Source organism: Rhipicephalus microplus, chromosome 6 (genome assembly GCF_043290135.1).
Source record: "Rhipicephalus microplus isolate Deutch F79 chromosome 6, USDA_Rmic, whole genome shotgun sequence".
Classification (NCBI taxonomy): domain Eukaryota; kingdom Metazoa; phylum Arthropoda; class Arachnida; order Ixodida; family Ixodidae; genus Rhipicephalus; species Rhipicephalus microplus.
Genome location: NC_134705.1, coordinates 74,535,641 through 74,552,390, shown reverse-complemented (window position 1 = coordinate 74,552,390; position 16,750 = coordinate 74,535,641). Strand labels below are relative to the sequence as shown.

At 43.7% G+C, this 16,750-nt stretch overlaps 1 protein-coding gene across 1 annotated transcript in view; it reads right to left on the bottom strand.

Annotated features, from left to right (window-relative positions):
- The window catches only part of LOC119167596 (uncharacterized), a 66,167-nt gene extending 50,582 nt beyond the window's left edge, over positions 1–15,585 (bottom strand). Inside the window, exons 1-3 of the mRNA XM_075866074.1 lie at positions 15,444–15,585; positions 10,523–10,665; positions 10,353–10,435 (exon numbers count right to left, since the gene is read on the bottom strand). Of these exons, the coding sequence (XP_075722189.1) occupies positions 10,353–10,435; positions 10,523–10,665; positions 15,444–15,560 (343 nt within the window). The 5' untranslated portion in view covers positions 15,561–15,585. The remainder of the gene's footprint in view (positions 1–10,352; positions 10,436–10,522; positions 10,666–15,443) is intronic.
- Positions 15,586–16,750: the final 1,165 nt, after the last annotated feature.

Genomic DNA, 16,750 nt, shown 5'->3' with positions numbered 1-16,750 from the left:
TGCCCAAATGCAGAGAGATGTATGATATCTTGAATAAAGCGTGCATATAGCAATGGAAAGTGTTTCCGCCCCAGACAATCTTGTAGAAAAACGACCATCACAAGACAGCGGCACGAAACGACGACGCACAAATGCCACGGCACGGCGAACGTGACGCCGGCGCCGAGTGCCCAGCTGACGTGCCGACAGCAAGGGGAGGCACGGGGGGCATTTCTTTCTCTTTTTTTTTTCCCCACGCTCGCGCTTGTGGCTGGCTGGAGGGCTCTGCGTAAGTTGACGCCGGCTCCTGGCGCCAGGCTGGCGCGTTGAAGAGAGCGGCTCTCTTTTTTTTTCTTTTTTTCCTTCTTGCGCCTGCTCTTACCGGCTTTATGCGTGACTTCCACTTCCGCGCGGCGCGGATGTTCAGGGTATTTTTTATTGCTGGTCTCCCTATAGACAAAATTTTAGTCAGTAGGCAGGAGCGCGCCGCCCATGTGCCGTTCGTTATCCGGCACCTGACTGAAAGTGTAATAAAATGATGACCATGCCTTGAAAGGTGTGGTGTTAATGGATAATAAAATCGATGGTGGACATGTATGGCATTAGCACAGGTGCCTCCTTCGTTCACGCGCTTGTGTCCAAGGGCTGTCAGGCAAGTGCTTTGTTGAGTGTATCCACCGCAGCGGAGACCTCTCAAGAGAGGTTGTGCTACGGTATGCCCGGGTATATGTTATGAAAAGTACGGACTTCCCTTAAGAAAGCTAACAATGATTTATGTGTAAAAATTGGTTCCCTACCAACGAATATTACAGGATGGTGTGTTATCTGTTGTCGGTAGAGTAACGGAAAGTGTTGTCTTCTGAGCGGGTCTAATTCTTTACACTGGATTAGAATTTGAAGTATGGTGAGGGCTTCTTCATATCTATCACACAAAGGTGGATCGCCCCAAGACAAAAGAAATGAAGGTGTTGTGTGTGTATGTCCTGTTCTTAACCTTGTAAGGATTACTTCTGTGTGGCGTGATTTTGATACTGGCGGCCAATGACCAAGTTGCGGCTTGATGACATGCAATTTATTACCTGTGTGTGTCCTATGTGCACTGCCAGTAGCCCCTGAGCCTTCGTTTTAGAAAAGGTTTCAAGTCGAGTGCAGGAACTGGTATCGATGTATTGGAAGCGGCTTTGTTGGCGGATCCAGCTAGCTGGTCCACCAGATCGTTACCTTGTATTTCGCGGTGTCCTGGCACCCAGCAGACTACAACATGCTTCTCAGATGAGTAGACTTTGCATAACAGCGAATAAAGCGAGACAAGGACAGGGTTTTTGTGCTTCTTAAGATCAGAGTCTTTGCTACGCTTAGGAAATCTGTATATATTATTGCCTTCTGTTCTTTATTTGTTTATGTGTTTGATGACCGCAAGTACCGCATAAGCTTCGCCGGTGTAAATGCTTGAATCAGAGTGCAGAACGCTGGCTTCCGAAAAGGATGGGCCGACGGCTGTGTACGAGACAGAAGTGTCGGACTTTGAAGCATCCGTAAAGAACTCGGGACATGTTTATTTCTGTTGTAGTTCTAAGAAGTGTGTCTGGATATGTGCAATAGGTGTATGCTTCGTAGCTTCCAAAAAAAGACACGTCGCAATCTATCGCCTGCCATATCGACGGTGGCAGGCATGCTGCGGGAGCCATCAAACGGTCTTTAAGTGGCATACCGGTTTCTTTTGGTAGGCCCCTCACACGGACTGAGTAAGGCTGTCTCATAGAAGGTCGTTTCTCAAACACTGCAAGGCTTGACATGTCAATAATTGAGGAAGGTTATGAATGATCCTTGTCTGCATTAACATTAAGATAATATTTCACAGTGTAACATGTAACATTTCTGTAGGTGAGGCAACCATTCATTTGATTCCACGTACAAGCTTTCCATGGGGCTAGTGCGGAAAGCACCCGTAGAAATACGGATTCTTAGATGATGAACATGGTCAATCATTTTAAGGGCAGTAGGTGTCGCAGAATGATACGCAATTTTCCCATAGTCTAGGCGGGGACGTATGAGGCTTTTGTACAAATTCATTCAACACTTCTTGTCACTTCCCCATGTGGTGCGTAACAACACTTTTAGAATGTTCATAGCTTTTATGCACTTGGTTCTTTAAATATTTGATGTGTTGTATGAAGGTTAGCTTGGTGTCCAATATTAGGGCTAAGAATTCGTGTTCGGAATTAAAAGAAAGACGTTGCCCATGCAGTTGAATATCGTGTTCGGAATGAATGCCTCTCTTCCTGGAAAACAAGACACACGTGCTTTTCTGTGCATTCAGTCGGAACCACGCGTTTTCCTCTGCCAAATTGCATACTTTGTTCAAACCAAGCTAAACCTGCCGCTCATACATGGCCAGATAAGAAGATTTGAAACCAAGCTGGACGTCTCGATATATGCACAATAAAGATATTGTGAGGGATGGACAAGCGCAAGGAATTCATTTTGATAATAAAAAGTGTGCAATAAGTTCACTACCTTGTGGCACGCCTGTTTTTTGGACAAATGTTTGCGAAAGAACGCTGCCTACTCGAACGTGGAATGTCCGGTTAGACAAGTAACTTTCGATTGTAGTAAACATTCTGCCATGCACGCCAAAGTGGGACAGATCTCTTAATATTCCAAAGCGCCATGTTGTATCATATGCCTTTCGATGTTGAGGAACACAGAAAGGAAGTATTGCTTGTAAACAAAAGCATCTCGGATCTGTGCCTCGATACGAACAAGGTGGTCGGTGGTGGACCTACCCTCTCGAAACCCACTGTGAAATGGGTCGAGCAAATTGCTGGTTTCAAGCAAATGTTCAAGTCGCCAGTTTATCAACTTTTTTTCGAACAGCTTGCACAAGCAGCTCGTAAGTGCAATAGGCCTATAACTCGAAACTGAACAAGGGTCCTTGCCCTCTTTCAAGATGATAATAATAAGAGCCTCTTTCCAGGAAGCAGGGATAGCGCCAGAAAACCAGATAGCATTGTACAATGAAAGTAAGGTTTTTTGCGTTTCGATTGGCAGGCTTTTTAACATATCGTACACCACTCGATCAGAACCTGGCACGGAAACACTACAGCAGTTTAGTGATGTCTCGAGCTCAGCCAAGCCGAAACCGTGGTGGTATGCTTCGTGTTTGGTATATTTGTGTTCTAGTGTCTGCTTCTCAATTCTTGTTTTATGTTTTTGTAAAGCGTGAGTATAGTTTGACGAGCTGGACACTCGTTCGAAATGTGCGCCGAGAAAGTTCGCCTGATCTTCTAGGCTGTCACCCTGTGTCTTTACGAGTGGGAGTGAGTGTATTTGCCTTCCTGCTACCCTACTAACCATTTTCCAGATTCTAGCCTCCTGTTTATACGAGTTGATAACTGTAAAAACTTGTGCCAACTTTCTTTTCTGGTTTGCCGACGCGTTATTCTGTCATGAGGTTTTATTTTTTTAAAGCTGTCAAAGTTTTTCGCTGTTGGTGAGTTCCGCAGCAACCTCCATGCCCTGTTCTGCTCCTTTCGCGCATTTCAACATTCAATGTTCCAACATGGTACGGGTCGCTTGCCTGGCAGTCCAGGTGTTTCCGGGATGCACTTGGCTGCTGCGTCAGTAAGAAAAGCTGTGAAGTGTTGCACAGCTTCATCTACGCCTAACCCACCAATGTCAGTCCAACTTAAGTGAGTAATGTTATGAAGTTCTTCTCAGTCGGCTTGTTTACCAGCTATTATGGAACATGTGGAGGACATTTGTAAAATGTTGGTGTGCTAAAAATAAAGGAAAGAGGTCACTTCCATATGGATTATTTATGACTTTTAATTCCAGTAGGGGCAGAAGAGGAGGAGATACGATACTGAGGTCTATAGACGAGTATGTTTTGTTGACGATGTTATAGTACGTTGGTTGCTTCCTATTTAACAGACAGGCACCGGAAGAGAAGAGAAACTGTTCAATAAGACGACCTCATGCATCACAGCGAGAATCACCCCATAGACCGCTATGTGCGTTCAGGTCCTCAAGGACCAAATAAGGTACAGGTAGTTGGTCTATTAAAGACTGGAATTCCTGTTTTTCAAGGCGGTGGTGCGGAGGTATGTACAAAGAGCAGACGGTTACGAGTTTGCTTAGAATAGCTGCTCGGACAGGCAAGGCCTTGAGGGAAGCTTGAAGGGGTAATTGTGTACATGTTCCTTTTACTAACTATAACAGATACACCATCGGATGAGGCATGGCATCATTTCTATCCTTTCGGAAGATTATGTAGTGACGTAAAACATTCGTGTGCGTTCGTTTTAGGTGTATTTCTTGTACAAACAGCACTCTAGGATTGTGTTCATTGAGGAGCTCTTGCTAGCCATCGAGGTTTTGAAGAAGGCCTCGGATGTTACACAGCATTATTTCTGTCTGCATATCAAAAAGAGGTGCTGCTGTGGGTACAGAGAGTATGCTATGTTGGAGTGAACTTGCTAATACAGGTGGCAGTACGGTCGTCTGGCCCCATTCACGGAATCTTATTTTTCTTGGCGCGCTCCAAGGAGCCGCGCTGCTCTTTCGGCACCAAGGATACCATTGTATCCATTGCCTCAGGCACTGGATGCCCGCACGTGCGAGCTGGTGGTTTGGATTTATGCCTCACCTGGTGAGGTTAAGCCTTGAGACGAGAGAACCCTGAAGTCTCCGGTCTCGATTTGCTAGGAGGCGGAGTAGACTTAACTACTGCCGCCTTGGGGGCAGGCACCACAGCCGACGGCTCGCTTTGCGCTGGCCAAAGGAGTTGCGAGGGCTAGTGTGGCGTTGCCCCCTGACGTGCCGCATCAGCATATGTGGTGCCATAAAATGCTGGCACTCTTCTTTTTGCTTCTTTGAATGTGATGTTTTCTTTAATCTTGAATGTGATGATCTCTTTTTCTTTTTTCCGAAATGAAGAAGACCACGAGTATGCCACATGATTTTCGCCACAGTTCACACAATGTGAACTGTTTCGCCACAGTGTGACGGTTCTTTGCAGTTGGCAGAATTGTGATTGACACTCCGCATTGTGCACAAGTTTGCTGACCACAACAGCTTTGTGAGCCGTGGCACTACCTATTGCATTTAAAGTAACGGCGTGGGTTAGCTATATGGGGCCTGATCGAAGTTTATGTGTACCTAGTTTGAATAGTTTCTGGCAGATTGCTGTAAGCGAACCTAAGAATTAGGTGTTTTGTTGGTGTTTCCTTGTTCTTCCTTCTGATGATGATCCTATGTACATTGGTAACATTCTGACTCTTCCACCCTTCCAGAAGTTCCACTTTGATCAGGCCAAGCAAATTAGCGTTAGATACCACTTCCCGAATTGTGTTCATTGATTTGTGTGGTGTTACAGTGATCGGAGTGTCACCAAAAGTTGAAAGATTGTGTAACTGCTCAAACTGTTCTATTTCTTGAACTTCGAGGAGGAAGTTTCGACTGCCCATCTTTGTAACTTTGTACCCGGCCCCAAGAGTTTCTGTAAGACAACTGGCTACAACAAAGGGGGATACAGTTCTGGCTTGCTTGCTACTTTTCTATGTATGACATGAAAATAGGGGAAGTTTTCATTTGAACGGTTGAAAAAACAAATGTCTTCGGTGCGTACGCGCTTTAAGGCGGTACGATCACTTAACAAGGGAAAACCTCTATGCATGCCTGTTTAATTTTCTTCAGAAGCGTTGGCGGCCACCGACCACGGAGCCCAACGAGGGGACGCTACAAGTTTGCGGATGCTAAAACCTGCAGACGCCAGCCGTACAACGCTACTATAACCCAATGCGCCCAGACCAAGGTAGGCTATTTTCTCAGGGTTAACCCTAGCCGCCAGGAAGTTTGGAAGTATATGGAAGAGAGTAGAATAGAGGACAGATAAAAATTGAGAGATAAACACGAAGATGTAGGGAGAGAAGGATAGGAAAAGGCGACTGCCAATTTCCCCTGGGTGGGTCAGCTCAGGGGTGCATCTACGTGAAGCCGGGCCCAAAGGGGTGTGTTGCCTGTGTCGGGGGGCTTTAAAGGTCCAATCACCCGGCATCAGCACAACCCCCGGAATCCCCTTTTCCCGGACCTGGCTCAGCCACGCACGGCTAGGCGTGGGAGGGAGTCATAACTACCCCGTTAACTCGGGTCCGTGGTGTCGCTACACACCAGACGCCTGCTTTCTCAGGCGCCCCTGCGGGGAAACGCTTAGAAGGTAGCGAATAAGGAACGGTGTGGCGCTCCTTTCTGAGGTGTTTGTTATTGGCTCATTACACGTGTAAATGATGCATGACGGTAACTTCCACTGAGCAGGCAACTCATAAATGATACGAAGGTTGCCAACATAGAAGAATTCGTGACCACCAGCAATTTCTTCGCCATTTCCTATGCTACCAAACCTGCTTCGACGAATTAACGTCGCCAACAAAATTGCAACTTCAACCCGAGCCTTCCGGAGTGCACGCAAGATGAACTCCGAGCTCTGCTCTGGGAATTCCAAGACTGCTTCTCGTCATCGTCGAAAACTCGACAGACCCCACTCAATAATTATTGCATTATATCAGGATAAAGTGCGCGAATAATTCGCCAGAGCCCACACCGAGTTTCGAGTAACGAACGCGAAGCCGTGACGAAACAAGTCGACGAAATGTTATGCGACCTCACTCGGCTGTTGAAGAGCCCGCGGGCACCTTTCGCATTGTTGGGACGAAAAAAGACGCAGACCTCAATTTCTGCGTCGATTATTGTCACCTTAACAGAACCTTGACAAAAGAGTGTGACATTGTGTTCTCTGAAGAACTAGAGCAAGATGGCTTTCACCTTCGAGTAATTTTAGTCAAGTTCACGAGGAACCTTGTGAGTCTGTTTGCTTTAGTGATCATAGAGAGTAGTACACACTATCTCATTAGCACCTAGCGGGATGGTCTGAAAAATCTAATAATGTTTTCGTATACATATTGTCACGATGAATCACAAGTACTGGGAGGTTTCTTAAACCACCGTGTAGCTAGATCTAGGACGATGCGTCAGTCGTACCTGGCTCTCGATGCTGATGCTGATGACCTCAGATGTATGGCGCTCACCCACAGAGGGAGATGGGCCTAGAACCGGGCGGCAGGATACTTAAGTGAAACTAAAACGAAATTAAAGCCAATCTTAAAAAGTAGTTTACAGATAATACTGCCAATAAACAAAATGTTTGCTGAGCAAGTGGTCAAACCATCTCTTGTTTCTGACAGATATCGCTACGAATTATAAACTAAAAATATGAAAAGGTTATGGTTCACTAGCATTGTAATCTTTTAGTTGCATTGATGTAGTCAAACACAGTGGAGCATATATCCCTGTGGCAGGAACCAAATGAAGTGCCGCCAAGTGATAAAAGTATTGGTACATTTACTTGTATTCCTTGCTTTTGTAAAGGGGCTACTGAAAATATTTTTCTCTGATAGGAGTAACGACGAAAGAATAAAGAGAAATGTTCAATTGTTTCAATTTCGTTGCAAAAATGCACAGCAGTGACGTATTGAGTCGAGCTTTGTTAAGGTAATAATTTATTTGTGGAACTGTACGGAGCAATCTTGTATAAGATTCCCTTAACTGGCGAGATACACACCACTGTTTATTCCAGCAATACCTTGAATGCTCGAAATCTTCAGATTTATCCAAATTACCTGTTCCCCATTGTTAAGAAGCATTTCAGAACCTTAGCGTTGTCACATAAGCCGCATCTGGCAAAACTTGGATGGTGGGCCCACTCAGGGATACTGCTGCTGAATAGTCTGCCATTTCGTTCAAATATAATCTACGGTGGCCTGGTACCCATAGGAAATGCAGTTTTTTTACGTTTTTTGCTACTAAATGCCGAAACGTATTCATCAGCTCTGAATTTGCTGCCGCAGAAAGTGCATTACATGGTGATAACGAATATGTAATGATAACTGCTGATGATTCACTTGAGGGCAATTTGCGTAGGGCAAGAACAATAGCATATATTTCTGCAAAGAATACAGGGGTATATTCTCGGAGTCGAAGCGAAAAGGACCTGTCAAAAGAAAGAGAGAAGATGCCAACCCCAGCCTTTTCTTTCGACACAGATGCATCAGTCGCAATGATATTGCTTATCTATAGGCGATCTAGATAATCTGTAACTGGTCATATAAGTACCTAGGCCCAAATGTTTCGCGTTATGAGGAAATATATTATCAAATTGTATGCTAAGCATTGACTTTAGGTTGTGTATTGGGCCAATATGTTTATTTTTACATTCAGTTGCTGTAGCATCGCTTGCGCAAATATTATTTCCAGGGTGTGCAGTCGTGACCAGTGTGTTTTCAAAAAGAAAGACGGTTCTTGAGTGAAAACGTAAAATGAGCGCCTTTGGTGTGAACTGTATATCTTTAGGAATGCTTGTACACTAAGAATTTTAAACCTATTTAGCAGGAAAGGTAGGCGAGCTTCCATATACAACACGTTATTCGCAACGAACTTTGGGAGACCCGGACACAAACGCAACGCTTCTCTTTTCAGCAGTATTATAGGTCTAATTTTATAAGCTGCACTGCCAGAAAATAATACACATCTGAAATTCCATGATAGGCTACACATAAAGTTTATATATCATTATTAGCGCATCTCTTTTTAAACTTGCTTTACGGTTTGCGAGCTTCCGTAGCCACCCCATGGCCCGTGTTGCCTTGGAGTACACATCATCCATATGGCTTATTTAATTTAATGTGTCATTATATAAGACGCCCAAATATTTAAGAGGATTTGCCTGTGGCTTGAGCTAATTACTATATATTAACGAGATATTGACAGGCTGCAGAAAAGAAAATGCAAAAAGCGCACTTTTCTTTACGTTCAGGGTCATATGAATGGTTTAGAGCCATCTTTACATCATATTGAGATAATTTTGTAGACTCTGGTACAGAGAATAAGTGTTGGTATTACTTGCAAAGAAAGCGATATCGTCCGCCTACTCATATAACTGAATATCCATAGTTGATGGAATGGAGCTTAAGAAGGTGTTAAATAAAACTGTCGACAGGACAGCCCCGAGGCCCGCCACGTGTCTGCTTATATCTATTCGAGGAGTACCCATTTTTAAAGCAGTAATGTTCTCTACCCCTTCAAAACTCCGACATCCACGAAGTGATGTAGTTGGGAAAGTGGTAATATTCCATCTGTTTTAATATAATTGAATGCTCAACCCTATCGTACGCTTTAGCCAATTCTAGAGTAACTAACGCACAGTATTGGCGCCGACGCCTAGCCAGTTGTATTCGGCTCTCTAAATGAACATGCGCATTGAGCAACCACCTCTAAAACCAATTCGACTGGGGTTTAAGATTGCGTTGTTATGAATATATTTTATTACCCGTGTATTCAAAACTTTTTCAATTAGCCTAAACAGATTAGACGTGAGTGATAACGGCCTTACATTGTCTAAAACAAATTTTGTTTTCTGCTTTTTAAGAAGTTGAACTACGTTATACAGCAGGTATCGAAGCTTTTGTGAAAGAAAAGTTCACCAGATTAAGTACTTCAGTTGGAGAAATCTCGAATATTACTTTTATCATTGAATTTGTTACACCGTCTGGTCCAGGTGCTGAAGGAGATAAGTGGCTTATTATTTCTGCCAGCTCATGTAAAGTAACCTCCTCGAAATTCTCGCCCGCCATGAGGTTCACAATGTGCAGTGGTATAGATGACATAAATCTACCTTGGAGCCCTTTCGCAATAGTTTCTACTAAATCAGAGAGTTCACTGGGGGAAATAATGGAGGAGTCAATATTTTCAGGGGGTGGTAACATCTTTTGCGGTTTTAAAAATCTGAAGAGCACTTTTTTTTCTTTTTAGCCCTAGAAAGATAATGATATCTTTTCATATTATAGCCCTATTTTGCTGTACTGACTGTGCGTTTGGATTCTGCTGCTGCGGATTAATACTCACACCAATATTTCGGACATTGGTTGACCAGCAGCTGTTTCCATGCAGCTTTCAGTTTTTTATAGCTATTCATGTACTCCTCAGTCCACCATGGACTAAAAGAACCTCTTGTGGCCGAGTTTAATTTAAAAGTTGCGTCTTTTACTGATATTTTTAACACTGCACACAGACTCATGACCCCTATGTCACCTTGCATGTTCTTGCGGCGATCAAAAGTAGCCCTCAATCTTTTTCTAATTTTCTATAGTTGAGGAATAAGCCAACCTTTTCGGCAACAAGTATTATAGGAAAGTTGAGTACAAAACTAATAGGCAAGTGGTCGCTGTTAGTAGCACAATCTAAAGTTCGCCACGAACATATACTTAGAGATGAGCTTGAAGATGTCAAGTCAAGTGGAGCCTGTCATAGCAAGAACTTACTTGTATGGTACAGAAGCATGGCTGGTTGGTCGAAAGTGTTTCCTGGAGAAAAGAGGCCTTTCAGAGGGAGAGTATTTTTCTCCCTAGAACATAATAGTTTGATATTGTTTGTTGTGACGCCAGGCAACTCAGTTATTATGCCACGCGCGATTAATAATTCAATAACTTACGTTCTGTTAGCAGTATAGAACAACCTGTTAAATATCATGTAGGAGCCATTTTCATTGATCTTCATGTCCACGAGGCAGGAAAAGTCATTTTCAGAAACTTTCGCTGTAGTGTGAGTCCATATCGGTTTTGTCGTGTTCCAAAACTGTGGGAGAATTGACCACTTAGATTCGTTTGTGCCTATCATGAAAGTTTAAACAAAAGCTGAGACTATATTCCGCCAAGTATACATTACACGGGATTATTGTACAAAAATAGAGACGTGTGCTGTTAGTCATATAATACATCTGTGCCCAAGTGTACCCTATTTGTTAGGTAATCCGTGAAGCGTGCAGAAAAATAAAGATAACTGAAGCCTCCATGAAAAGGGCACTTTCACTAAGCAAAAATCATCTTAGGCACATCTATAGTATGATGTCACATCATATGATTTCATATCACGCATCTCATGTTTGCGCACAATTTTATGAGATTTGACCAAGCCCTTGCATGGCAAATGAAAATGTTTGTGCTCTTGTTCGCTATGTATGAACCACTTCGCCACGCTGAAATATCACTACTATCACTACAACAGTATAAGCTGTTCTATTGATGGTTGCGGGCATGCCGTAATTGTCAAAACTTCAAGTAAAAGACAACAGGCCGGTCCAGTGAAGGCACCCTAGCATTACGAACTGGTGAGAACTTCAAATAAAAGATCATACGCCCTTCTAGTGATGACCTTCACTATCTTGTTGTAAAAGAATCACTTTATTAAGCAAAACTCCACTATTCAAGACGCCCTGCTGTTTACGTGATTAACTGTCATACAACAAATTGATTCAATACCTTACATGTTACCTAGAGTGGGGCTATTGAAGGCCTGCTAATGTGAAGCGGGAACTTTTTTAGAACAAGGGAGATTATCGGTGATTGACATTGTTCGCAACGCTCAGTTTATTGAAATAGAGTCCAGTGATGAGGCTCGCCTCTTGGTGTTTTGGCACCAAGAGAGTTCGATTTTATTGCACTTCTTAAAAGTGGACCACTTTGTAAAACTTTGGTCTGATGGAATGTCTCCTATGTGTTGGCTGATTACAACTAATACAAATTTCGCATCAATCCTCAATCTAGAGTATATATACATTGACGCTAACAAGCGCCAGTGTATGCGGTGTTTACGTTCCTTGGCAATAAAGCGGCCCTGAAACGTTTGCGGAATGTGGAATTGAGGCATTTGTGGAATGCTTTTGATAAGTTATTTCGAACTTTTAAGAAAAAAATTTAGTGGTGTAAAAAGTAAACAATCCAAATAAGAACGCCCTTTTTATCACAAATATCATGGTGCACAACCTCAGAATTCGCCTAGACCCACATTTCAGTCTCGGTTGATATGCATCGCTAATACCTCCATACTGTTTCACACGCACGCACCATGACCGCGCCCTAACTTGGGCACAAAGCTTATATGGTATTTACTCGAAGTTTGTCGCTTTCATCCCCACCCAGGGCGCTACCTGTCTGCGCAAAGCCAGCATTAACCCATTGTCACATGGCTTGTCACTTAGCCATATTCGTGAAACTAAAGATAACCCATGGAGCAGTGGTTGCTGTTCGTCACAATACTGAAGGTCCTCTGCCGACGTTGATAACGCTTCGAAAAAATGTTCAAAGCACACCAGCTGCAAAATGGAACTCTCATGTAAAACATTTGCCGTGGAGAGACCTCATTTCGCCAGGTAGTAGCAGTGAATAAATCGCTGTAGCCGTAATTTGGCGCCTAGGTCTAAACGTAGCGCAAGAAGACGAACTTTCGACATCGATGTGCAGAGTACTGGGTGATTGGTGGAACCTCGCTACAAAATAAAAAAAAGGAAAGAAGTTCCCGAAATCCGGACACCTGAAGGTGAGTCAGGAACGCCGGCAGTAATCTGCACAGCAAGTCACCACTTAACCGTACGTATCCCGCGAGCTTCGTAGTCTCAGAGTATTGCTAGAGAGCTGGCTTTCTCGACATGGACATATGAAGTCACCACGGTTGCCGTCACCACCCTTATATCCTTGTCGTTAATCCTATTTTATGAATAAACGGTTTAAGATGATGCCAGGAAACCACGCTTTCAATATGCTCGACGACGACGTCTCCATATCATATTGCTCCAGCGTTATTTTTTCAGCGTAGAGACATGCAAAGACATATTTGTGAAATTGGAGGCCAACATGCCTATTACACCGCGAGATTCGCTGCGCAAGTGTAATAGCCAAGCTTGATGTAGGCAAAGCGGCGGCCATGCTCGCAAGTATCAGCAACAACATGCGCGCCAGGAAAGGCATGACAGTTAAGCGATTGAACCTAACTAAGACGAAGCAAGCTCGTAAGGCCCCTTTCCTCGTCAACCCGAGTTTTTCCTCGCATGTGCAAGAAAAGACCATGTACTGCTTCTTCGGCTATACAACGACTGCTTAGTAGTAGGTACAATGATAACCTAACATAGTCGGTGCTATGTTAACCTATTTTCTCTGCGACACATAATTAACCAATGTGAAGTTCATCTATACCTACAGAAGAATACGACCATCGCAAACTTCCATCGGTCCATAGTCAAGAGGGCAATGTCCATTATCGACATTCATCATGAGCTTTTACAGTGTTTCAGCGCCACTGACAGTACTGGTGAAATGTGTCGTCGACTTCAATTTAATACCCCACAAAATTGAAGCAGACGAGATGTTCAACCGACGCCGTTAGCTGTGAATCGTACTTTCACATTCTGAGGAGCAAGCCGAAACAGAAATTCACATTGACTCAAGCAGCGAAAGACTTAGTGTCGTTCGATCCTACCTTTACGACTGACCATCCGCTTATAAAATGTTCCCACAGAAGGGCTGAAAGCTGGGCCAGTTGGTGTTAGTACTTGAACATGTTTTGAAACAGCGTACGACTACGCAGACACAAGAGAGGAAGAGGGCCCTGCAGCAGTGGTTTAGTGGCTAAGGTAATCGGCTGATGATCCGCAGGTCGCGGATGCAATCCCGGCTGCGGCTGCTGCGTTTTCGATGGAAGCGAAAATGTTGTAGGCTGCAGTGCTGACTTTGGGTGCACGTTGGGGAACCCCAGGTGGTCTAAATTTCCGGAGCCCTCCACTGTGGCGTCTCTCATAATCATTGGGTTGTTTTGCGACGTAAAAACACACATATCAACATATCAAAAGAATAGAAGGGGGGATGAACCACAGCACTGACTCGCAGTTTATTTTTTATTGCAAAACATGAACGGAAAAGGATACCTCAACTTTCACACCCATGTGACCACACTAAGGCAAGAAAACGACAGATCAGCTGACATTTTGAACAATGAAAAAAAAACTTTCACTCATCCCATGCGTACTCTCTAACAGCATAAAGTTTCAGATATCGTGCTAATAACCTATCCTCGCTATCATGTAGAGCTAAAGAAGGCATGCTGATGCATCTTTCGACCCTTTTTTATATTATATGCTTCACTTCTTTCTCGCGTAGTTAGATCTCTGTGTTGCTAAGACTATTGCATCATGAAAGATGGGTGCGCAATGGTACTGCGGAACATGCTGGGACACATGTGAGCATACATTCCCTTGCAAAGGAGGTCTGTGTTCCAACAACCTAATGTCGATGCATCTACTTGTTTGTCCTATTAATACACGGCCACAGGAAAACGGCAAAGGATACATGATACCCTTCCTGCACTTTCGTCATCTTACAAGTGAAATAAGGTACGTGGGATGGTTGAAAGGAAGCTTAAAGGGCCAGTCAACCGGTTTGGAAGCCCGCAGGAAGCGCTCGCGCACTTTTCCTGCGTGTGACCAACCTTCCTCAACGCGCAGTGACGTCAACTCGGTGATCGGCGATGTGACGTAGCACGCAGCTTGTCGATTAATCTGAATCAGGTCTCAACAACAGTAATGTAGTCAACGTCGCTGATCACCGAGTTGACATCACTGCGAGTGGAAGGAGGTTGGTCAGGCATAGAAAAGATGCGCGACCTTGTTTGGGGGATGTAAAAATAAGGCGCATCCTGTTGATGGGCCCTTTAAAAAGCACGTGTCAGGAGCATCAAAAGAAGGCTGGGGGTTCAAACACGTAATTCCTGTACAGTGCCAGTGCAGGAAGAGCATCGCGAATGTTTTGCTCTTTTCCTGTGGTCGTGTATATATAGGCCAAGCAAGTAGATGCTCTAGAATTATGTTGTTGAAACACAAACGTTCTTTGCAAGAGAATTATATGTTTCACCCACAAAGGGGAGCGCTATAGGCGAATAAATAAATTTAAAAAAGTGCCTAGAGTGTCCATATTATTACTCTAACAATAAAACAAAAACACATGAGAGCGACTTAATAAACACGTGGTAGACAATGAACCGTGACACGTGAGCTCAACGTGGAAGACGTGGAGCTCAAAAAGCTAAGCAGGAAAAAAAATTCTTGATCGTAGTTGAGACATCTGTTAGTTCCTTCATCGTGCACTGCACTTGTACAGAATGTCAACTTATTGCGGAAATGAAGCTCATGAGCTAGTTCAACAAAAGTTGCCCCCAGTGATTTTCAAAATTCCTTATTTTCCAAAAACATTCTCTGTATCTCTGACCACGAATATAGTCTTAATTTTGTGGGCCATCGCTACGCTGAGTTAGCGCAAACTAAACAAGTTGAAAAAATGATAAATAGGATGCATTTTTACTTCGCGGTTTTATTTGAGCTTGTTTTATTTGTGCTGAATTAGCGTAAATAATAGGAAATATGAGCTAATTCATGAGGCAGTATAAATGTTTTATTATGGTGTAATTACTAATGAGTCGCTTAAAATTGAAAAGCACAAAAAATTGCTATTCCTAATTTGAGATGTGGCTACAAGTAAATTTAACTAGAGGGTATGTCTGTAGTAACCTATCAGATTGAGACAACTCACCCTTTTGAGGTCAGTGTTGTTGCAACCCTCACGTAATTCTTTGTACTTGAACGAGTGTGCTTTAGCAGCGGCTGAGACAACAAGCATGATGGCTATGCCTAATCTAAGCGATGCCATGCCTTTTAGCGGACGCGTATTTTATTACACCTAATAAAGTACAATACTCCGGCGCGTTCATATTTCTCCTATATATATCGGGATAAATAAAAAAGAGAACTTGTCTTGACCTTAAAAGCCTGGAGGACGTTGACGTTCCTGGTCTGTCGCAGCAGACAAGTTTGGCTATTTTTGTTAAGTGCTTTCACATGACCAGTTGCTGCTGTCAAGCAGTTGCGCTGCCCTAGAGCAGTAACTCATTCTTTAAAAGCAAAAGAAAGAGACATCTTGGTTAATGCACTTGTCGCTTCTGTAGATATTTTCGTTTCGCGAACAGCTTATACAGAGACAAACAAAATATGGCCACGCGGCCGTGACGTTGACGAAGACAGAGATGGTGTGTCAAAAATAAAACACTTCATTTGGCCAAACCTGTGGTTGGGAAATATAAACTGGAACTTCAGTAATCGACTGTCGATAATCTTAGCTGCGGCAACGCGCGTAGGCAATTACACTAGCAGCATCGAAAATTTCCTTTTCCTGCCAGCTATGCACCATTGGAATAGACTAGATAATATTGTGTGCTGTAACACCAATCCATCCTTTTATGAACCTAATACAGTGTGTCCGATTTGAATTATGAGCTTTTGACATTGTATCTTTTTTCTTGTTATTCCGTTATGTATTTTATTCCGATGTTTAGTATGTATTTCCGCAGGGGGGTCCGCGCAAGCAGGCGTTTGGTGTGTGGCAACACCATGGACCTACGCCAACGGGGAGAGTTCGACTCCCTCCCACGCGTCACCGTGCATGGCTTAGCCGCGACCAAGGAAAAGGGGATCCTGGGGGTTGAGTCGATGTTGGATGTTTGGACGTGTAAGCCACCCCCCCCCCTCCCCGGCTTAGACAACACACCCTTTTGTTTACGGCTTCATGTAGACGGCAGGCCTGGGTTGACCCACCCAGAGAAAACCGGTAGTCGCTTTTTTCTATCTTTCTCTCCCTATACCTTTGTCTTTTCTCCGACTTTCATTCTTTCCTGTCACTCTTCTTTTCCGTTTACTTCCAATTTTCCTGGTGGCAAGGGTCAACTTTGTCATATCCAGTCTTGGGTATGTATATTTGGTTATAGCGACAGCGTACGGCAGGCGTCGGGCAGCGTTGTTAACAAGTCCAGCCGCGTCTCTTTGTTGGGCTCCATGGTGGGTGAT